Source organism: Vanellus vanellus, assembly GCF_965231255.1.
Source record: "Vanellus vanellus genome assembly, chromosome: 23".
Lineage (NCBI taxonomy): Eukaryota > Metazoa > Chordata > Aves > Charadriiformes > Charadriidae > Vanellus > Vanellus vanellus.
The window spans coordinates 7,592,099-7,616,116 of NC_138928.1; the positions used below are offsets into that span (position 1 = coordinate 7,592,099).

Below are 24,018 nucleotides of genomic sequence, written 5' to 3' on the forward strand. Positions count from 1 at the left end.
GAGATAACTATCACAAGGGATGTATGTTCCACACAAATGTGCACTAAAATTCACACATTTTCTGAAATCCCTTTTCTTTCCATCATGTTTCAGTGGAATAAAGACCCCAAGACTGGTAAATGCCAAGTCCTGTTAGACATCATGGACCATTTCAATGAGCTGACCTTTCCCCCATTGTGGAACAACTGTGTCAGAAATCTGAACTAGTAATCATCAGAGAGACAGAGCTGCTATGTGGCTATTGTTAGCAAAAAGCTGTTCTCTGAAATGGTGAATTATCTCAAGTAAGCCAAAAAATTAAGAGATTCTGAGCCTTTGATGTAATTTATTTTCCCATCCTGGGGACAACCTTTCTACCTTGTAGGCTGTTTTAAAAAGAACATTCTCTTATGAATAAATATGACAAATAGAAAAATAAAAATATAGAAACAAACTATGTAAACGCAAGCCCTGAGGTATTTCAAGCACACAGTGTAATTTTTATACCTGACATGCAATCTAAACGTCCCAGTAAGAAAATTTACTTTATGGCTCTGTAAAAACATCCCATCTTTATTTCCTGCCTTACACCTGCAAGAAAGGGTGAGAGGTTGAGGTAAGAGCCCCATAGAAGCTGTGATAGTCACAGAAGCAGAAACAGAGGATATTAAAGTGCTGCGTGTCTTTCCCTGACTATTTCCACTCTTCGGTTGGCTTCCACAGGCCAGTTGAATTCTACAGAGTATCTGACAAAGCTGCTGCTTTTCTGGATATAGGTTCCACTCCTGCGCCAGCATATATACCATATAGAATCTTGCAGGATAAAGGGACTTCTGAATAAAGATTTTAGTGGCCCCTTTAACTTGTAGATTTTTTTTTTTTTTTGTGCGTGTGTATGTCTCAGGCTAGCTTGGGAAGCTTAAGCACGCTTTGTACTGCAATTGCTCCCAAATGACTGCCATCTTCCCACCTCTTTCCCCCTCTTCCTTTAGCCTGGATCTCCTTGGACATGTTTTCTCCCCCAGAGCTTTCTGCATTTTCATGAAGGGTCCAGTCCTAAAAAAAAAAAATCCAGTCTCTGCATGACAGTGAAGTCAATGGGTCTACTCACATGAATTAAAGTTTGCTGGAGCATAGGCCCTGAGGCATTAAAGTAAGTCCAATTTTATTAATTCTACTGTGTTTAGGCTTTGGAAAGAACTGTTACAAAATGGATCACAGGTCTTAACTTTTAAAATGGCATTTGTTCCTTTGCTAATTCTTGGTAAACAGGGGCTGGATATGAAAGGGTTTCAAGCACTGTATACCTGTGGGTGTGTGTACACTCTTGCATAGTGAGACTCTGGAAGAATATGCATGCAAACATGCACACACAACATATTCTGTTTGCACATACTTACCTAAACAAGGTACTGCATATACAGGTACCTGCTCATGTGCATATATATTTGTGAGGAGAAATACACATGTGCTTACAGAATGTCTAACGGTGTGTAAACTCTTAATTGCACATATACAAACATTAAAAATCAAATTAGTCTTAGATGAACCTTTGTTTTTTTTTCATTAAAAAGGACATTTTAAAACCCTTCTTTGTTCACTTTGGTTTTACTCTAACTAATACAATTCACCTGCTCACCTAATGGGATATTTTCCTTTCAGTATGTTAAAACACTAATTAAAATGCATTACAGTTATTAAATTGGGTAGAAGAGCACTTCTTGTAAAGTTTAGTCTGGAACTCCTGGGACATAGCTGTGCAGTGAAAGTTTTAGATCATGTCTCTTGTGTTACGGATCACACAGCACAGAACCATGCTGAATATCATGCCAAAGATCTAGAAGAGAAGGGATGCAATTTAGGGATCCACTTACAAAACAGTTATAAAATAGTCTGTATAACAGAACAATCTGAAGGTTCTTACAGCAGAGTAGCAAGTGGCTGCTTCCATCTACAAACCCCAAGACATCAGACAATTAACATTAGAGATTTTGCTGATACCCAAAGCTGAGGTTTTATCTGTGTATACTAGTTTCATTGTTCTTTGTTCTAAATGTTAAGGCCCGCATAACAGCCCCAAACGTTAATATTATTAACATAAATTTCACTGACATCAATAACTGTGACTATTTGTATTATATGTAGTATTGCACCAAAAGGTTCTGAGTTTCAGAATGCTTCTACATGGAATATTGTATACGCATTTGAGTAAGAGCAGAGAATGGTCCCAGAGAAACCAGGTCTCTGGAACTGGTGCTGAGCATTGCGGTTTTACAGAGAAAGCTAAGCTCTTAACTGTTACTACTCAGGACCAAGACTATGCATTAAATATAAAACTCTGTTCATCTTAGGGAACTAATTAACTAGAGGAAATGTTAAAAGCAGAGAACACCGGGTATTGCTGGAGTCTCCAGAAATTTCTTTTTTGCCACAGGTTAATTCTCCAAAGAAGTTAGCAGCTACCTCCTGATGCTTCATTGCTAGTGATGGGAGATGAGCAATACTATCAGGCAGTTAAACCACTGAGTTCGTATCCCCTCCCCACACACTTCCCTAAGGAAGGAGACAGCTGGTCAGTCATACCCCATGAAGTGTCAGAAACAAGCACAGAAAAATGTGCAAACATGCTTCTGCTGCTGAAGAGGTTATAATTTCATAATTTCTGCTGTATCTGAGGTGGGAAGCCATAGAAGAGATGTTCATGTTTCTAGTGTATTCTTGTTGAGCAGAGAGGTTATTGGAACTCTGTCCCACCCATGTTGCTTTGCTGTATTTTTGAGTACACCTTCACATTTTATACAAATCACAGGATTGTTTAATCCCCTTTACCTGCGCCATGGTTTCTGTTACATACATAAAGCCTTCATCTGCTTTTAAGCGTCCACATAAGTCCTCGAACCTGCTGCTCTTCAGAGAAGCTAAAGGTGTATTTCTCTACTAATATTCTAGCTCCTCATGCTGCTTCAGACTGCTGCTGGTTGCTGAATCTGAAGGAAGTCATGGCACACACTTGCTGGAAAATGCTTTCTGTTAAAGCCTGTGTTTGATAGACACTGCCCACTCCTGCCATATCCTTGCAGCAGGGTGACATCTATTGGTCACAGCTCTGTCATGAAGGAGCAGACCTTGGGAATACAACAATGCACACTTGTGGGAGAAGGTGGACCGTAAGAAATGTTATCCACACTTTGATGACATGATTCGGTGAAACAGCTACTTGTAACTACACGCTACATATTTAGGAAAGAAATACTGTTCTGAAAACTATGCATTTTAAATCCTGTTCCTTTAACAAAATACATACTGATCACTGGATCTGTGACTCAGAAAATCTGTTTATAAACTATCCTTCACATTGAACCAATGCTACAGCCAGCATTTTCCTGGAAAGCCATTTCTATACAAAGGGTCCATACTCTCTATTCTTTATGAAATCTAAGGAATGAATCCTCAAAGGGCTTAAAGCATCAGTCTGCAGCTGTTTTGGAATGGATTAAATGCTGCTACAGCCTTTTGCTTTCAGTTTGGTTCATGTGAACGCCACTTTCCTACTATTACAACAAAATAAGATTACCATTCGATACTTTGGATGCTGTCTAAGGATGCAAAATAAACAGGTAAAATGAAGTCACGCAAGTCTGTTTGAGCTAATGTGGGCAATTCCCAGCAAGAAGACACACTGAAAGTGATAAAAATAGCTGCACCTTTGAGGAATCGCAACAGTTGCTGCAAAACACCTTCCACAAAGCCTTATGTAAGGGACAAGGTACTGGGCTCAAATATAGATTTGAGAGTGAGAACACGAATTACTCACTGTGATGCCAGCAATTGTGATTCCAACAATTCCAACTAAATGCAGATTAGCATCAATTACATTCTGGATTTCAACCAGGCAGTTCTATTAAAAACAAAATTGAAAGATTTTTACTCCTAAAAAAAATATACTCCAACCAACTCTATCAGCTGTTCTCACTAAACAACACATAAACATGAAAAATATTATTGCAGTCACTGTCCTAATTCATGCATCTATGTCTTGTGTTTTGTTGGACAATTTTCAAAGGATATTCCCTTTTTTAGTGAGATATCTGTATGCCTTGCCTGTACATGCTGACACATACAGGTCACAGAATCACAGACTGGTCAGGGTTGGAAGGGACCTCTGGAGCTCACCCAGTTCAACCCCCTGCCAGAGCAGGGTCACCTACAGCAGTTGCACAGGATGGTGTCCAGGCGGGTTTGGAATGTCTCCAGAGTGGGAGACTCCACAGTGTCTCTGGGCAGCCTGTGCCAGTGCTGTGCCACCCTCACAGTAAAGAAGTTTCTCATCATATTGAGACAGAATTTCCCGTGTTCCAGTTTGTGCCTGTTGCCCCTTGTCCTGTCGCTGGGCACCACTGAAAAGAGTCTGACCATGTCCTCTTGCCACACACCCTTTAGATATTTGTAAGCATTGATGAGATCCCCTCTCAGCCTTCTCTTCTCCAGGCCAAACAGACCCAGGTCTCTCAGCCTTTCCCCACAAGAGAGATGCTTCATTCCCTTGATCATCTCTGTAGCCCTCCACTGGACTCTCTCCAGTAGTTCCTTGTCTTTCTTGAACTGGGGAGCCCAGAACTGGACACAATGTTCCAGACGTGCCCTCACCTGGGCAGAGTAGAGGGGGAGGATGACCTCCCTCGACCTGCTGGCCACACTCTTTTTAATGCATTTGCTTACAATCAGTTTTCCCTAAGTTTAAAACCCTTTATATGATAGGCCATGCTAAATTAGTTTGGCCCTTCAGATTGACATTGTATGCACGAGCAGATCCCACAAAAGACAGAAATAATAGTATCCTCCTTAGCACCAACAAAGTTTCTAGTCAGGAGTCCCCATTCATGATTAAGGCAGGCCCTTGTCAAAATTCAGCCTCCACGGGACTTTTCATTTAGAACTCCTGTTCTGCTATGTCCTTCCCCTTTTTCAGATGATGTAATATTGTCCCAGCTGCTGTGGTGTGCTACCAGCAGGCTTCAGAAATGAGGGCTGGGCATATTCAATATGACGTCCGACTTATTTATGGCTCCACTCTGCTCCATTTCATATGGAATTCCATGCTGGTATTTGCAAGGTAAAAAGGAAGTTCTTCCTTTCTTTTACATCTAGAACGTCTCCAATTTTACTAAACAATTGACATGAAAAAGTGATTACAAAAACCAGAACAGAGGACACTTGCCTTCTGGATATTCTCTGGACAGGGTAATCCCATTCGCTGTTCCATATTATCTTTACCACAGCATTGGAGCTAAATGAGAGAGAGACAAAGATATGAAGAATCAAAGAAGGGGAAGCCATAGACTACTTTCATACTGAAAATGAGACAATAAATAACGAATAAAAAAGAAACAATACAAATCAAGTAATAAATTTATTCCCTGTATTAACTGCTACCTCTGGTAGAGTTTCAACTGTGTGGGCCAAAATTCTCAAAAATCAGTTTCAATTGTCTGAAGCCACAGCAAACAAATTTGTTTTAACAACAACATCCAGAAGGGACTTTTATCACAGTATCTCATAGCAAAGCAAACAAGTGGATTTTGGAAAAGGAGATCCCTGGCTTACAAGGAAACAGGAGTTGTTAAAGGGAGAAAGAAGAAAGTTCAAACAGTGCATACAGAATTATGGGCAATGCACAAAAGCTACAATGGAGAATGCTAGAATCTTTATTTCCGATAAAACATAGTGCTGGGTTTGGAGACAGTAATAAATTAGAGTGTTTCAGAGGGTTTGTTTTTCCTGTTTGCCTATCTCCCACAAAATGCTTGGAATTCCTCTTGGGGTCAGAAATAACAGCTATGGGAGAAGGACAAAAGGGTCCGAGGTTGTGAAATGTTTCTTCTAAAGAACGTGGGAATGCTGTAAGGAGCAACAAAGCTTGGGCTTGATCTCTGTGGGAGGCAGTGCAGATACAGGATGGACACAAATAGGATTCAGGAAGTCACAGTTTCTAATTATGATTCAGACACTAACTTTTTGGGTGGCCCAAACTGAGTCACACATGTGCTTTTGGTTCTTTATATACTTGGTTCAGACAGTGACAGGACCTGCCATATTGTAGGTCCTGGAACATGGGTTACAGTTTTTCTCTGACAAATGCAGAGAGATTCAGGCCTTTTCACCTCTCACTGCATTTGTGAGTATTTATTCTTGGATTTTAATATCCAAAAGGGCCATAATAGTCCTATCTTCTGCTCAACAAAGACCAGAAGCATCAGCTGAAATTCAAAAGCCTGGCCATTTTCACTTTCAAAGTTAGTTAGGAGTCACTTTGGATCTGAAAAACAGAACTCTGACAAACCCATCAGGAAACCAGGTTGTGAGCTTCTGGCTCCATTTTAATGAACGCTCAGTTCTATTCTTTCATACCTGAGTGGGAGGCATTCTGGATTTTAAAGGGTAATGTGACAGTAGAGTAGTGGTGCAAGATATTAAAGCTCAGGCAGACTACTCACAGCCAAGTGGTAGCGATAGATAGTGCTGTTGATCTTCCCCCCTGGGTTTTTCATATAGTCGTCATAAACGTCTTCATAGATTTTCTGGGCTTCCTGTATTGCCTGAAGAAATCAGACTTTCCAAGTGAGTGGCAAATAAGTCTTACCCCTAATCCAGTGCAGACTTCCAGCTTGTGTCATCAACCTCCAGAGCAGAAACTTATGCATGGTAAACTAAGGTACCATGATTGGAAAGACAGGAGGTTTTGTGGCCTGACGGCATTCAGAGGAGTTCTGCATGGTCAGAATGTACACATGCTGTATTCTGTGCTTTGGTTAAACACTGTTAGTTGGAGAAATTCAGTGCTTGAATTTGTTTGCCCTTTTCCCAAGCAATACTCTCTTATCATATAGTTTGACTTGACGTTCCTTGTGGGTGTAAGGTTGAACCACACCTACAGATTTTCTTTAATAGGGGCAAAACCTGCATCCCATTCTGGACTTGTGATAACAAAAGCTCTCATTGACTCCAGATAAGAATGTCAGAGAGTCTTCCTGGAAAAAGTCTCTTGGAAAGTTTTCCTACACAAGAGCCAGGCGGTAGGTCAGTCGGCACTGGAATCCATAGCTGCCCCGTTAGTACATTAGAAGTTGCTTGCTACTTACCACTTTCTTGCCTATAAAGGCAAATACTCCAGCAGTGACCTCAGCTGCAAATATCACCAACAAGCAAGCAAAGAACTGTAGAGGAAGAAGAGAATCTTATATTAATATACCTTGCACAATTCTGCTTTATATGGACTGCCAGTCAGTCCCTCATCCTTGCCCAGGCCCACTCAGTAACTGAAAGAAAGCTGGTAAGCAGGGTCCTTAACAAGGGTGTCAAGTCAGATTTGTTGTAATATGGAAACAAAGGTGGAAATGGCAAAGATGTGGCTCAGATGGTAGCTTCAGGACAGACAGAAGGTAATTCCAGGAAATATATCACATGAGACAAGCAATGGAACTTCTTTATGTATGGAAGCTCTGCAATAGCACAGTGGCTAGAGGTACTGGATTGGCCAATAAAAGGACATAAGACATTTCAGGTCTTGGACAGCAAAGATCTTTCCACTAATGACACAAAGCATAGGCTTTTGAATGATTTTCGTGTGCAGCCCAGGCCCTTGAAACCTTTTACTTACTGCTCCAATTAAGCACTGAGACTCCCGCGCTGCTCCACAGCACCCAAAAAATCCAACTGTGGCCATGAGAGCTCCTGCTCCCACCAATACATAGAGTCCTATGAAAAATCAGAATCAGACAACAATTTAAGGTTTCTCTTCCCAAAGTTTGGTGTCTGTTTTGTCAAACCCACACATTTGTAAGTAACAATGGTCTCTGGCTCTCACAAAGGACACCCATTACACAGAAAAGTTGCTCTTGTCACAAAAGGATTGTCACAATGATTTCTTCAGAATTCTTGGAGAATCTCATGAAGACAAATGAGAAGACTTCCACCTCCCAAGTTTCCTCTCCCAAGGGCAGCTCAGTCCTGGAAGAACATACACCGTACCATCCAGAACCTCCTTACAATTCTTCAGTGATGAACGTACAGCAAAAAAAATCCAGCATTGCTAGAGGGCTTATTTCTGTGAAACCTGGGGCTGAAAATGTGCTGTACTGCTATGTAGGGGTAGAACTTACACAGTTACTTGACAGCTGTGCCCTATCCATTGCCTGGCAGTACATAAAAAGGACATTTGAAGATCTTCAGGAAAGGTACAGGCACTACAGTGTGATGTTCCTATGAAATCTGGGCTTTGCCTGGGGAAAGAGCTGGTTGCTATTGGAAAGAAGAGCATGACTGGGGGAACCCCTTGAATGCTGCTGGAGGAAATGAATAGAAAAAATAATTTGCACCCTCTGGCAAAAAAATGAGTGGGAAGAACAGCCTGGAGGAGGTCATAAGCTCAGCCATAGTACTAAGCTTCATCACTGCAGAGAATGGAAGTTTGTTTGCAGTTCAGTGATTTGGAGCATGGCATCTTCCTTCTACAATAAGTAGCTGCTTTACTGCCTGCTGGGCAGGCATATTCCAGCATCATTACTTTACATTTTTTTCCCTCCAACATACTGATGCAAGTGTCAAAATATGAACTATCAGCAGCTTTTAAAGGCTAATGTTATCAGTGCATTATGATCAGGAGATTTGGAGAAGAGTTGCCTGAAAATGGATAGAATCACAGAACCAGAGAAATCACATCAGATATTCAAAGAAGGTGATTCTGTGTCAAAGGAGTAGAGTGTCTAGGACTTAGAAGCCAAGACCCTTCCATGCATGGCCTACAAACAGCATCTCATGATGCATGCTGCCCTCATCTGAACTGCAGTATACTCTCCCACCACTTTATTTCAATAGGCAGAATCAGAGTGGCTCTGCAGCAGCCAGTGGCAACACTGCACTGCCTTCATGTTCTGGACATTCCCAGTCAGGTGTTATGCAGGTACTGAATCATTTAGGGCACTTGAGGCTACTTGCACAAGGAGTTATTTGCGTGTAGACAAATTTAATGGCATAAAGAAAGAACAGCAAATAGTGGATCATCAGAGTAAACATGTTAAGAGGATAATGAAGCAATCTGGGGATGAGACTGCCAGCAAAGACCAGGCCTGAGACAAATACAGAACATTGGAGATGTCAGTATAGCCCCTTACATAGTTACAGATCTAGGACCTTTGCTATGTGCAGAACTTGACAGGACAAAACCTGTAGAGGTCCGGGGAATACCATTCAGCTCTGCAACCTGTAAAACTAATAGAAATACTCACATTCAACAGGCTTTTTTTTTTCTTTTATGGGCTTTATCTAGGACAAAAGGAAAACAGAGCACAGATTTTTTCTTTCCTCACTTATAAATTTACATGCTTGATCTGTGCGTAGTCAATACATCCATTCATGTGAGGTGTCAGTTCCCATCAGACCGCAACAACTGTTTGTGCCTTGTCTCTGGGTACCATGTCAGCCAAAGTACAACAGACTCAGTGCACTGACTTGTAATTCTAGTCTTTGTCTTGTGTGGGCAACGTGGAAGACTCGCAGAAATCAGCCATGCCAATCCACTGCTAGAAAAAACAGCTTTGTTTCCCTCATGCCATTATGAAGGGACAGCGGAGCTACAGACTGCACACACTAGAGGGCACAGTGAGCCTTGCTCCCAGCTTTGACTATGCAAACTTTTAATGAGAACATTTAGTATTCTCGATTACCAATTTAAACATTATTTTAAAATCCAACCCAAATCTTTAGGGTTAACAGAGCTGTTGGAATTTACTCTTAGCAGGCCTTGTGTAACCTAGACTAGAAAGCCCTACAAATGACAGTTTGCAGTGATTGCTAGGAAAATGAAACAACAATCAATCAATATATGAGTGCAGAGCATCTAGCTACTCTCCCACACAGATGCAGCCTGCTTGGAGAAGGGAAATTCCTGCCTGCTGCCCATTCATTGGCGCATCACTGTCCAGTCATTGTATGTTGGCCAAATATCTATCCCAACTATTGTGATCCTTCTCCCCTCCATCCTTCTTGCCCCAGTACCTTTCTTGTGCCAAGGATTGCTGCTGAGGAACACATTCTGTTAAACAGCAATACAACTTCTATTATTAATATGGCTTTGCCAGGTCTGTGATGCCAGATATGTGGGATTTGCTGCTGACTGTGCTGGCAGTTCATATTCTGTATTTTCCAGGTTTTTAATATTCAGCATCTTGTGACATACTAGGACTGAGCATTCTTCAAGCTAATACTTGTACACATATTCACAACACAGTCATTTACTGAGAGGGGGATATACAAAGATATATATGGCTCAGGAGTAAAGGTCACCCCCTTGTGGAAGATGAATTGGGAAAGACAAAAAACTTCTCTCAGGTGCAGAACCTGCTGTTCGACTGCCAAACACCAGAACTGCCATTTTCTCAGATCTCCATGGTAACAAACAGACTGTAATTACAAAGATGTTTCCTGGACCCGTTTCTGCATGTCACTCCCTACTCCAGTCCCTGTAATTACCTATCGGTCAACTTAGCAGAGAGACTTTTTGATTAAGAAGGCTGGAAAGAAGTCTTCCCATTTCTTTTTGTTGCTTTCAGCTAGCAAAGACAAAGTTCTCTGAGGCTCAGGGGTGAGACCACTTTCAGGAATTTGGATTTGCTTCTGTCTGAGAAACAGACTTAACATTTCACTTGCATGACTCACAGCTAAACCGCTACCTCAATCAGAACTTCCCTTTTAAGGCGTGTTACAGGAAGAACTCACACCGCTCACTAAACAAAGCTGAGCTTGCTGTATGTCTGGCCCCACTGCTGAGCCAGCCAAGAGTTCAGAACCACCTTCTTCCATCTGCTGTTCAGGAGAGTTCATTCCAGACTTTGTCCTTTCTCAGCCTGGGACTAGTAGTTGCTGATACTCGGAGAGCTATTTCTAGACGGAAAATAATGACAACACTTAAAAAAAAAAATCCACAAAACTAAAGATGTTTTTACTCATCTGCTATATATACACATATGTAATCTTTCCCACAGGAATGAGACACTTGAAGAGTAGCCTGAAAAAAGTTCAAAGGGACCAGGTTATTTCTTGGCTTGCACTGTGAGGTTTCCTAGCACCCAGATCCAGGTACACTCAACTGGAATATGATTTCCAGGAAGGGTATCAAAGCAATAGATTCAGAAACATCGTAGATGGTATAACTGTATAACACAGGGAGTGAGTATTTATTTTTGTAGTGGGCTATACGCAGCAACGTAGGCATATTTCTCTTACCTAGAGACATCATGCACTAAGTAGCCATCAAGTTAGCCCAGTTAGGATCAGCAAAGCAGACAAATGCAGAAATGTGGTGGTGTTAATGTCATACATTGCTATGCAGTAGTATCATGTGTCAGAAGTTACTAAGCTTCACTAAACCCTTTTCCTTTCAAAAAAAGCAGGACGGAAAGCAAAGGCTTAATCAGCTTCTATTCATAAGCACTTCCATTGTAAAATACAAAGCCTTGGCATGGCCTGCAATTTGGCATCTACAGCACAGCAGAGAAACAAAAAAGACAGTTTATAGTCACAAAATTAACACGTTTGATAGCTAGAAACTCCAACACAAAAAACTTCACAGAGCTCTGCGTGGCAAAAAGAAATGTGCAACTCGGGTCAAGGTAGAGAGCTCATTTCATGAAAGGACTGTCTAGCTGCAGCTTTTTGTGCAGCAGAAGTAAAAAAGTAGAAGGTAGAAAGGAAGCCAATGTTCATGGCCTGTGAAGTGAAATTTTTCCTCTTACCTCTTCTTGCCTCTGTTCATTTCCTGATTCTTAGTTTTGTCACTTTGATCTGTGTCTGCTAATGAAGAAGAGCGAGGGTTTGACAACTAACTAGACTCTAGTTCGTTGGCAGCACGCAGCCCACACAGGAGCAGACAACAGATGAAAAGAGAATACTGAGAACAGGCGCACTGCTATGGCATTAAGGTGGGGATTCAGTGGACCTAATGGCAGAAACCTGTCATCTGTGTGATCTGCCCACAACTCAGGAATATTTATTGCACTTGCATGCAGGACCCACAAAGCCAGTCACTCTCAGCCCCTGTATGCAAAGGGATGAAGAGGCACATTCCAAAGAGTTAAAAGCCATGTGCAAAATGCAACAGCAAATTGGTTGATCTGAGCGCATGCAGCCAGGACACTGATTATGCAGGGTAGTGGAGGAAATACAGGCTTTTTGTAAACACAAGAGAATGAAAAACAAAGTGTCACAGGACTGGGTTGTTTGGTTTTTTTTTGACAGAGCCTATTCTCTTGACCTTTTTTTATGGGGAAAAATTCAGGTTTTGGTGTGGTGATTTTGGGTTGTGTTTGGTTTGTTGTTTTTTTTTTTTCATTTTAGCTATGCTAAAACACCTCCCCACACAAACACAGAGATTTTTATAAGCTGTGAACAGAAACTAACACTTCTGCTTTTAGCAGTAAGTCAAGTGAGAGAACACCTAATAGCATTGATTTCCCTTATGGCTAAAAAATAGAGGGGGTGGGGGTATTCTTCAACCATTGTTTTATTTTGCAAAGAAAAAAATTGGAAAGAAGTAAAGAAGCAAAGCAGCATCTTTTCTATATACTTAATTTTTTGATTCATCCCATGGGGAAAATCGTTATTTCCTGAAAGGAAAATGTCTGATGGGGGTATTCCCTGTGAAAATTCCAACAGGAGGAAGTCCCATTTTCTAGCAGACTCTGCTTTGCAATTACAAGGGGAATTCAAAAGTTACCTGGCAATCTCAGAGCAACCTATAGCTCCCAATACTGAAGAATGGCAAATCCACAACTCAGTAAAGATCTCTAGATTGGCATCTATGTTTATGGCACAGAGTTCTTCCATAAGATACTGTTTCCTCTGGCTATGAGCACAGTGGATCTGCAAATGTGAAGAAGCACCTCAAGAAGGATAAAGGGTATTCTGTGTGTCATTTCTGGAAGACCAAAACCTTTGTATTAGCAGTGAACACAGAAGTTCATCATTTTAGTTGAGGTAGAAGAGAAGGATGGAATTTCATAGCTGCTGACTGCAGTATGTCTTAATGTGTTTTAAGAACAAGGGAGGGAGGGTTGAGCGCTGTTTTTAGAAAAAATGACAAGTGAAATCTGCAAGACATCAGTTCTTTGTTCCTTAGAGCAATTTAAAAAAGCTCTCTCAAGGTAACGCACAAATCTATGCATAACTAATCTGAAAGGAAATGTCACCAGTTCTGTAGTCTGTTGTGTGGCACTTGGACAGAGTAACAACTGTGTCCTTAGAACCAGAGTCCCTCCATGCTCCCATTGCAAAGAATCACGTGATACGCAGAAATGTATACTACCGATGTTTTATGAACAGAAAGGCAACATTACAACACAAACCAGGAAGGTATGAACCTACTAATGTGAACATTAACACCATTCTTATTTCTGACCAGCCCACTGTCTAGGCTGGGAGAGATCTAATTTCAAAGTCTGGAATAGAACCCACTCCCGGAGTTGTTGGTGGCTTGGGTTTGGGTTTTTTTGTGGGATTTTTGTTTGTTTGTTTGTTTTGTTCAAAAATCTTACTGACAGCTTTGAGATACAAATCCCTGTCTAGAGCCTACTGCAAAGAGCAGGAGCAGACAAACGTACTCTGTCTCTCTGTCTGGCTTTATTTCACATCGGTTTCTTGTTTACCTGGCTGCTATGGTCACTTTCCATTTCAAATAATTCTACTTTTTCTTTTTTTGGGCTGAGTAACTAATACTGAACAAACCGCCCAACTGTTCATACTGCACTGAGAAGACAAGAAGCTCTGTTCTTGGTATAAGGGATCCAGAGGCAGTGATGACAGGAGTCTTAGAACTCAGACCTGACTTAAAGTGCTTTTCCTGAGGTTGTATGTGCATTACAGTCTGGGCGGCAGATGTGCTCCTCCACAGGACTGAGGCTCTCAAGCCCTCAGTAGAGCACCAATTAACCTGTAGTGCAAATGCACTATTGGAAAAGATGAGAAACACTGCAGGAGTTGGAAACAACAGGCCAGACAGGGACAGTTATGGATGTTGCACAGGGCAGCTAAGTCAGTTTCTGAAACAGGCTTGTTACTAGAGATTACCATTTTTGTGTTAATAGATTTTTTAGTATATTTAGTTATAAAACACATTTACAAAACTAGAGAGGAGAGGCAAACTCCTCTGGAGAAAGATGGATTTCTGGGGAATTGGAACACGCCCTTAATTTGAGCATAATGCACAGACATAATTACATGTCTTGTGTGAATTCGACAGGTATTTTGTGGTTAATCTTCCTGGAACCGCAAAAGCATTGCAGATACCGGACAGTTTGTAGTCTTCTGCTGATGCACAAATCCTGAATTTTGATTTAAAAAGAACCTCACTGTAATGTAATGTCCTGGTCCACTGCCTCCCCCTTCCCACAGAATACCAGCACTTGTTACGCATCTTGCTCACATGCATCTCGCAACCCTAAATAATTATGTCCCAAATTCACATAAGCCAAAGTACGTCAGCTATTGCCTCCTCAGTAGTCTCTCATGGCTCTGTCAATATCTACTTCGCCCTACACCAAACTTCACTGAAGTCAGATGTAATCTACACATCTGTATTAGGTGGATCTGTACTATCACGGTTGAACACCGAATCCTGTGGCAATGGATTCTACAATTTAATGACGTGAATAGTGTGAAAAACTTCCTAGTATGGAAGTCATTCGTAGTGCATAGTATGATAATAATCTTGTCAAACTTCTTAGTACTTTTTCTAGTTTTAGTACATCCTTTTTGACCAGAACCACATACAGCATTCAAGACACTGAGTGCACTGGAAATTTACACAATGACATTAAAAATTTTCAGTTGCATTCTCATTTCCTTTCTTAATAATTCCTGACATTTATATGCCATTTTGACTGCAGCTGAGCAAGGCACTTTTGTCAAGAGCAATTGACAGTGAGTATAAGATCACATTCCTGTGTGGCTATAGCTAATTTAAAGTCTGACAGTGTTTATACTGTTCAGAATATGTTACCACTTGAGTCACTTTGCTTTAATGATACTGTATTTCATCCGACTTTTTAATACTCGGTCATTTGGTATTCTGAAATCCTCTCACAATTCTCTGCAATCCTCTCTAGATTGGGGCACCTTCAATAACCCTGTGTGTATGCACACGTTTCCATGCAGATATCAACAACAGTTATACACATCTAACGCTTAAACGCACGGGCTCGAGACGCCCCAAGCAGAAAACAGAACACGGCCATAATGCATTCACAGAAATCTGCAACCCCCACAGCAGTAGAAGTTAGAGGACTCTATAGATAGCTCTCTTAACCCACCCAAGTGCAGATCAAGTAAGTGCTGGAACAAAACAAGCCAACTCAATTAAAACTCTCTCTGTAGATGCTTTTGAAGTGACACACCCCAAAAAGGAGCTAAGGGCTTTTTTGTTGCTATTTTATTGTTTCCAGCAGACAAAATGCTGTCCTCTTAAATGGCTTCATGGTGGACAGTCCCATTGTATTTCCACTGCTGTCAGGCTGAAACACAACACAGGACATTTCCCTTCAGATACAATGGGTTATATTGGCTTGGTTCTTTATCTAGAAGCTGCATTAGAGACTGTCATCCAGAGCAGAGTTAGTCCATTTAAAGAGAGTATGTACGAAGAACAAAGTGTGTAACTGAAAAAGCCCGAGCATTCCAGGAATTCAGTGCGCTGTTACTTCATGCAAGACCAGTGAGGGGTTTATTCCCTGTCACCTAGGTCACTTGCTACAGGTGGCTCTTTCTGAAAAAGCGGAAGTGTTGAGCCCGTGGTGCTGCTGGGCTCTAGTGTGCCCATGGGCACTCTGACCAGACTCATGCACACTGCTTGGTCACCTGCTGAGGCAGGCTGAGGGCGACCCTACACACTCGGTGAGTGGTGTTGTCAGAGCAGTGCCACCAGTGTGCAGGCACTAGGGTGACTTGCAGCTGCCGAGAGGAAGGAGAGAAGGGTGCATCACAGAAGGAAATGGTGTAACTGTCAGTTCAACTGTTGCTGCTGTGTGGAACTGGCTAGCTTTTAGATAGCTACACACAAAGACAGTAGGGTGGGAGACGGGTTTACCCAGGAGGACAGCTTAACAGGCAAAAGTACAAAGTGCATTATCATTCTTAAGTGATAAATTAAAAAAAAAAAAAAAGCCTCCTGAATCTCAGTATATTGCAAATATAAAACAATCAACCTGAGAGAGACGGACAGGTTATTCCATTAGGCATTCTAACTTTGTGGTGGCCTTGCCTTTACTCTGCTGAGCAGCGTACTGACTCTTAGGAACTGATTGCTATGCTTTATGGTCCAGCATGGAGACTGAGGACTTCTGAACAACTTTCATTTTGAGTAAGGTTTTTTTTTGGAGGGTGGTAGTGGTGGTACCATGTTTTTTAAGCAGATTTCCAGTGTAGCAACTTTCATTTTCCACTCAGGGCCACTAACAGCCTTTTCTAAACCACTCTTGCTCAACTGGAGGAGACTTGCACACAAGATGATAGGAAGAAAGACAAGTTCATTGCTTAAGTCTTAAGTACAGACTAAAAGCCAACACAATACACATGATGGCAGGACCGTTTGATGCTCCTCTTGTGGTATTGCATCTCTACACAGAGGCTTCTTTGCCAATAGCTCTCCTTTTAAAGGCTGATAGAGTTTAAGAGGCTATGGATTTTGGAGAGAAAATACTGTTGACTAAGGCTATAGTGCTTGACTCCAAAATACATGAATAGAACTATAACAAAAAGAGGCACAAGAACAGAGAATTGCTGTTTACAAGGATTTAACTGCTGGCCAACTCCTGTTTTTACGGGCACCCACTACTATGGAGAAAAACTACTAATATCCTTCAACTCCAGACATGACTTCATATCCTAAGGCATGCGCCATCTAACTGTACCTTTCAAAGCCAGAATGATCACTCATGCTCTCACAGACCCCAAAAAAAAAGGCACAGCCACCCTGAACCTTCTATCTACAACTGGTTTGGCCCTGATGAATGCCTGGACCACAGATTGGACCATGGAACTGGAGCAAAGAGGACGTAATATAGCATGAAGTTTGTGAGCTCTGGCTGTGCAGGAGAAGCAATGCTTCAGTGCTGCCAGTTACAAGAAAGAGTCATCCATATTGATTCATTCACATTCATCAGTTTTTGTTACTGTTCCTGATGGGGCTTGTTGAGTACATACACTTCATTTTTATTGCTACTGGCAGTGATGTGACCCACTGCACTTCATTTATTAGGGATACAGAGAGTTTGTCCCCCATGTTGCCCAAGGAACCAGAACAGACTTTCCTCTTCATCCACCAAAAGCAAAGAGGGAAGAATAGGCATCTTGAACTGACCCTTAAAAAGTCCTTGTGTTGGTTTTTACTTCACAAATGCTCAACTTGCACTCAACAGGCACTTTGTCTTCACTTCTGTTCTTTTGGTATTTTTAAATTTAAGAACAGCACTACTACAAATAATTAATTAAGGGCCAATTAATTATGAGACAGCAATGTTGACATCTTGGGTTCACACAAGCATCTCCCTTTTCCTTCTGATTGTTGCAGACTTTCTTGCCCAGTAAAAAACTCACCGAATCTTGGTACAGGAGTCTCAAGAAGGATGAGCAATCTGAGGGAATTCCCTTTATTCTACAGATCTTCTCCCCATTTGGTCAGTACAGTGTCACAGACAACTCAGATAAAAGCAGTAACTGACCAGCTATTGACCTTTGCTGAAATTATCTTCTTTCTTTTTTTTTCTCTCAAGTACAGCTAAGAGAGGACTATTTGAAATCTACCAGAGCTGAACTGCAGTAGAACAGGAAAGCTACAGTTTTGCCTCACCACTTGAAGCACAGGCACAAAAGAGGTACTGTGAGATGGAGTAACATAAAAATATTGTCATGCCTGCCACTGCAGTGGGAACCTCAAAAGCTGGGGACCTGCAGAGAGAGGATGTCCAATTTTAGGAGGCTGCTCCAGTGTAAGATACATCTGGTAAAGTGGATGGAGACTGCATCGGTCAAAGAGTTCCAATTCCAACATTTTATGTTGTAGCTTAAAAAACTGCAAGCTGCAGTGGGGAATATGGATCACGGAACACAAAACCACAAGCAACAGAAAACTAAGAACACATACGCACTTGACCTCAGCACTGCTGCCTGTAAGCTGTTCTCAAACCAACAAAAACATTTCAGCGGCTGGAAAAGATGAACAGCCCTGGTTGCCAAGTCATAGCCCAAACTATTCCAGGGGGCAGAAAAGACAGCTGGACTGCTGGTAAAGAACAAGGCTATTTAAGGAGACTCATTCTGGCCTAATGGAAAATGCAAGGATATAATTATCAATTATTTTAAACTAAAACAACATTTCAGATCCAGGAAAAAGAACATCACAAGGAGGCAGAAGAGGGAAGCTGGTTGGATTCAGACGGCCGCTCAATCCAGGTACAAAAAGAGCAGAATGTGCTTGCTCTTTAGGAGGAAGAAAATAAGGTGTTTTCTACAAGATGGTGATTCTGGACAGTGCTTCACCCTACAAAGCAAACTTTGAATGCAGCTGCGGTGTTGTTCCAAGCACTGACACAAAGCTGATCTGATCACAGGGGCTTGGGTTATCACAAGGCAGCCCCAAAAGCAGTCAGTGGAACACAGCTAAAGAAATTATTTTAAAAATATATATATATATATATATATATATATATGGCCGTATATTTATATATCCAAGTCATACCAATGATCTGCTTTCTCTTTCAGCCCTCTGGGCAGCTGCTCCTTGTGTGCTGCACAGTGTTCCATATTAAGAATTCCTGTACAAAATTCTGGCTGTGACCCAGAATGCACAAACACAGAGCAAACACACAAAGCCAAATAAACAACACTCCCAGAGTCTCTGTGAGAAGCACCCAATACACAACTGTCAAGGGGGACTCAGAGCTCTTGAGCATGATCATCAAGTGCAGCCTTGTCTGCTGCAAAAAACACCAGTTACTGAACTTACCACCATTCTTTTACCACTGTCTTGGTCACAGATTGTTAACAGCCTCAAACTTCTGAATGCCTGCCCCATCAGATTCTCAGAAGTCACATTTAACATGATTTGTAACAAGGGAGGGCAGCATAATTTTTTTTTTGTTTTTCTTTAACAGGAATGCTCCGTTCAGAGCACAATGCCTGTTACAAAAAAGGGCCAAAACTTTGCTTTAGAATTCAGTCAGAAGTGTAGGTTTAAAAGAATTCTCAGCATATTTATGTCATGTTCCTTAGCACTTCCTCTGCTAGCAGTTAGCTATTACAGCATACAGCTCTATAAATACATGTGACAGCCCAATACTTGAATGTCACAGTATATGACGGAACTTTTACAAGAACATTCCCCAGGACTTCCCAAAATTAAGAACTCTGAACAGCTTTTTGTAATTCCTGTTCAGGACTGAAGCAGATTTAATATTTTAGAGATTTAAATACACATGCACCAAAGAAGATCTCGTTTACACAGTGTTACAGTCTGCACTACAAAGCTGTGAAACGACTGTGGCGCTTATTCACATCACAGGATGTATTACTTTCTGGCTTCTAACAAACCAGCAGTACTTGATTTTGAAGGCCAGAACATCCTTCTGTGTTGTTGAATCTCCTGGGTCAAACAGAAGTGGATGAGACAGGGAGGGGTTCCAAGATACAGCATAGGAAATTCAGCAGGTATAAACTGGATCTGGAAATGAAGTTGGTGATCTAACATGTTGCTGACATAGCAGCTCAGATGCTAGAGAAAAAGTAAATCATACTTCCTGGCTCTCTGTGTCAGTGGAGGTGCTACAGAGTATTTTACAGTAACCCTCAGGTCCCAATCAAATTTTCATCTGAATGGTTTTATTCAGCCTCATAAACTCCCACCAAAACTTTGCTGGACATAACATTCTGCCCATCTATTGGGCACAATAGCACTATACAGTCAGCTCTGTGCCTCTAGCCCGGTTGCACATATTAAAGAAGCTTGGGGATAGGACTGTGGTGTATCAGAGCCAAGGTCTCCACTAAGAGAATTGGGGCATTTAAAGTAACTGCACAGCCCTGGCAATATTCCTGTGATAGGTAACTGACTGCTACAGGACATCTTGGGTCAACTTCCATGCCTGGTCACCCTGTCAGAATGGCTTGACGGACAAGGCAGGACTGGATATTCATTCACACTTGGCATTTGTAGATGGCAAAAACGTTTCCACCAATTGGATTTTATTGAGTGAGTCCATCTCCAGGGGTGATATATAAAAACAGAAAAAAATCTGACTCTTCTGGTGTCAAGGCATTTTACAATTGCCAGTGGATAGAGAAATGCCATTGCTGGCAGTCCTAGACAGCTGGTTTTAAAATGTAAAGATGTTGTCTATAGATATAAAACACAGGTGGCATTTCCAGAAAAAAAAAAAATATTATCTTAAATGCCTAAAATTACAGATGACCAATACCAATTCAGTGGGCTTGGGGAACTAGTCGATTCCTGCCTAGGTGGGACAAACAGTTCTTGAGACCACTGAACACTGTGTGTGGTTTTGCTTTTCAGCTGTGGAAGGATTTGCTCTGACACTTAAAGTCACACTGAGGGTCTCTGCGTGCAGACACAGGGAGAACTGGTGAGCAAAATCTTACTGCTGCCTTGGTGTTAGAAACACTCAGAAGTGACACTGCTGTGTTGTTGGCTAGCAGCTGCAGAGAGTATTGGTGAGCCCCACAGTCCTGCAGTCTCTGACCCATCTCAACTTCTGTTCTGGCAGCATTAGCACGATTCAGTTAGGATACATGAGGATTGGATCAAATCTGAGAGGAGAGTTTGGTTAGGCCTAAGGAAGTTGATGCCAAGCAGAGAAAGGATGAAAGCCATCATGCACATGACACACAGCACCAGCACCAGAATGTCCAGTTTTGTGTAGTTCAGCCCAGGAATTGTTGACCTTCATATAATTCAATGCATAAGGTGTGTGACATGCCCCAGGATGAAACTAAGGCTAAAGGCTACTGTCATTACAGGCACTTGAACTTACCCATGAAGAAATACTCTGGAGACTTTTTGTCTGAAGCAAAGTCTGCCATAACCCCACCAAACCGCAGCCACAGACCAAACGCAATGACAGCCAGTCCTGCCAGCTGGAAGATAAACAGACCAGTCAATCCTTTAGTAACAGTTGGCTGTAGAGCATCAAAGAGGTGTCGTGGGCACCTTATGCTTTCTTGAAGTCCCACAGCTCGGGATTGCACCATCAGAAAATTCAGGAAGCCCTTGCCAGTGTTTGAAAACAATTAATTCCTATTATAGTGCAATGTATTTCTTTCTTTCAACTCTTCAATGTAGTGGTGCTTCTGAACTTACTAGTGACTTTCACACCTTGGAAGTAACCTCATTTAATCATCAAAGCTTCAGCCTGAATTGCAGTGGGGAACAGAGCCGGGCGTGGGGGTTGTGGTGGGGAAGTGAGTGCCTGTGCAAAGCCAGGCTGCAAAACCTCTGTGGAACACTCTGCCCTCCATCCTACCCCTCCGAACCCCACTGCAGCCAGGCAGTTTGCAGGAGGCCACACAGGGCCTGGGCCTGGCATCAAGATGCTGTTGCTGTAGGAAAAGCACCTCATGGGGAAGTGCCATGTGAGCAGGAGTTAAGCCCTGCTGGCTTGACACACACACCAAACTTGCTGCTGCTGCTCTGTTGTAAGAAGGGCTCTATTTAGAGGCTCACCAGGACGAGAGGCTTGTATTGTTCTTAGGGATATGCTGAAGTTAAGTGTGTTTGGACCTACCATGACAGGGCATTTTTCTGTAAATTGCCATGGGGCCCCCTACCAGAACTAGGAGAGAAAAGGATTATTACAGTGTACAATATCTTGGGTCACAGAAATGACTAACAAACAAGTGATGGATGCTGTCAAATGCAAGGAAAAATTCCCTTTAATGCAAACAAGACTAGATTGAAAAGAAGTGTCGAGGCATGTTGTTTGAGGGGAAAGGTCTATAGACAGTGTTCTTAGACCTACCGCATGTCAGACCCATTTATAAGCCCACCAGGCAATGGTGCGTGTCCTGTCAGACAGCTTCAGCATCCTGCAGGACCAGACACAACACTCCACTACCCGTCTGACGGAGGCCCAGAGCCTCGGTCCACAGCAACACGCAACCTGCGCGCAGTTCACACACCACCAGCTGCTCACCATGCCCTTGGCAGCCTGGTGCAGCGCTTTTAATATGTGCTGTGTTGTCTGGCCCTTGATTCATCTGACATAGCCACAGCAAGCAAAGCAAGCAGGCAAGGACATTGCTGAAGAGCGTGGGACCACAGCGCTCCTCAGAGAAGTGTCACAGCGCAGAGTGTGAGGGTCCCCTGCCACCCTGGTCACAGCATTTGGCCCTCCCCGCTCACAGCCAGGGTCTCAGCCTTCCAACTGTGGAGTACACCCACAGACCCCTCCTGTCAGTCCAGGCTCCTAAAGTGCCTCTGGTAGTGGGGACGTGTTTGGTGAAATGAGTGCCCCAAGTCCAGCTGAGGAGATGGTTTCTTCCACTTCAGTGAAAAGGCAGATAATTGTCACTTTTGTGGAACAACATAAGACAAAGCTTTGTCCTTCTGAGCTGCAGCTGGGCAGCATCACTGCTCCTACAGCTTGAGCACAGCAGCGCTGTGTACCCGGAGCTCGCAGTGCTGTCACCAAGAGGGCAAAGCATTTGGTTTAACTGTGTTTCAAGCATAAGGGAGACAAAAGCCCAAAACTGCTTGCTCCGGAGAGGCTGAACAGGATTATTTTGTGGCTTCTTTTAAAAAAGCAGTGAATCAGAAAGAAAGAAACAGACACTTAAGAAAGATAACATTGCTAATTGTTTTCCAGTGTGAAAAACTGGAAAGCTACTGGAGGGGAGAACACAGCATGAGGGAACATGAAGGAAAAAAGAAAGCTCAGACTCAGTTGAGCTATAGAACTGAGTGTTAAAAAGGTGCAATGAGGGGAGAATGCGCACAGCATTCTCCAGATCTCCGGAGGGCTCTGCAGTAGACACTACTCGTTGCCACGTTAGGGTTGCTTTCAGCGAAGTGCAACGTGATGGAAGGAGTTTCTCTTAGGATGCACTTGTAAAAGCAGCAGCTGTCGGTTCACCGTTTGAAATTACATTATTAAAGAGCATCATGATGCTGTGAAGAAGTGTTGCGCTGCAACAGGCTGCATGGGATGCTGGGAGAACCTCTCCCAGCCTCATGCTGTTTGAAATGTTATGCTTGTTGGGGAAATGGTTGCTACTTTAAATCACTGGCCAAGAGCGATGTTGTCCGTTCTCAGCAATGTCCTCTTACATCGAGTACGTGTTTTCCCGGGAAGAGCTCTGTGGTCCCCGACGCGAGGCAAACCCGGCAGCGCAGGCAGGGCACTCTGGCACCGGGGTCTGGGGGAGCCCCCCCTGCACCGCCCCCTCCCGGGACCCCCCGCCCGCACCCGACACCTCCACGGGTCCGAGGGGGCCGCAGCCCGGCAGCGCCCGCGGCAGGTGCCACCGGCGGCCCGTCCCCCCTCCCCCGCCCGCGTCCCCGGCGCTCACCCAGAAAGTCAGGTTGAAGATGAACAGCAGGATCTTGATGCAGCGCAACCCCCCGCGCACCGTGCCCATGGCGGGCGCCGGCTCCGGCAGCAGCTCCCGCGGCGGCTCGGCCCGACGCGCCGGCGGCTGCGGGCGGGGCGCGGAGCGGGGCGGCGCCGGGAGGCAGGTGCGGGGCCGGCCGGGCGGGGGCAGGCCGGGGCCGGGGCGGTGCTGCCCGAGCAGCCCCGCCGCGCTGGAGCCGCGCCGGGAGGCGGCGGGTCGGGGCGGCCCTGCAGGGGATCCCGCCGCGCTCCCCGTGTGCTCGGTGGATCCCTCCTGGGCCGCCGCGCGCCGCGTGCCAACACTTTTAGATCAGACACTTCAATTTGGCAGACACGAGAACGCGCCCACGGAACTGTAAGCAAGATCAAGAATTTG

At 43.2% G+C, this 24,018-nt stretch overlaps 1 protein-coding gene across 2 annotated transcripts; it reads right to left on the reverse strand.

Annotated features, from left to right (window-relative positions):
* Window positions 1-1,528: 1,528 nt before the first annotated feature.
* TSPAN2 (tetraspanin 2) lies at window positions 1,529-23,693 on the reverse strand. 2 transcript variants are annotated; one of them, XM_082494686.1, is made up of 8 exons: window positions 23,602-23,693; window positions 21,069-21,171; window positions 7,637-7,734; window positions 7,119-7,193; window positions 6,474-6,575; window positions 5,198-5,266; window positions 3,794-3,877; window positions 1,529-1,816 (listed from the first exon to the last, which is right to left on the reverse strand). In XM_082494686.1, exons 1-8 carry the CDS (start codon window positions 23,668-23,670, stop codon window positions 1,751-1,753), a joined length of 666 nt encoding a protein of 221 aa, XP_082350812.1. In that variant the 5' UTR covers window positions 23,671-23,693; the 3' UTR covers window positions 1,529-1,750. The 2 variants fall into 2 exon arrangements, with proteins under 2 accessions (XP_082350812.1, XP_082350813.1); XM_082494687.1 differs by lacking the exon at window positions 1,529-1,816 and adding an exon at window positions 2,982-3,104.
* Between the last annotated feature and the right edge of the window lie 325 nt (window positions 23,694-24,018).

What these genes read in the sequence shown, in the direction of transcription:
- TSPAN2 (XM_082494686.1), bottom strand. Translation starts at nt 23,670, where the DNA reads ATGGGCACGGTGCGCGGGGGGTTGCGCTGCATCAAGATCCTGCTGTTC. An exon ending in GTCCAGAGAATATCCAGAAG is followed by an intron (nt 3,878 to 5,197) that starts GCAAGTGTCCTC and finishes TGTTTTTAATAG; the next exon opens with AACTGCCTGGTTGAAATCCA. An exon ending in TCACAATTGCTGGCATCACA is followed by an intron (nt 1,817 to 3,793) that starts GTGAGTAATTCG and finishes CTTCTCTTCTAG; the next exon opens with ATCTTTGGCATGATATTCAG.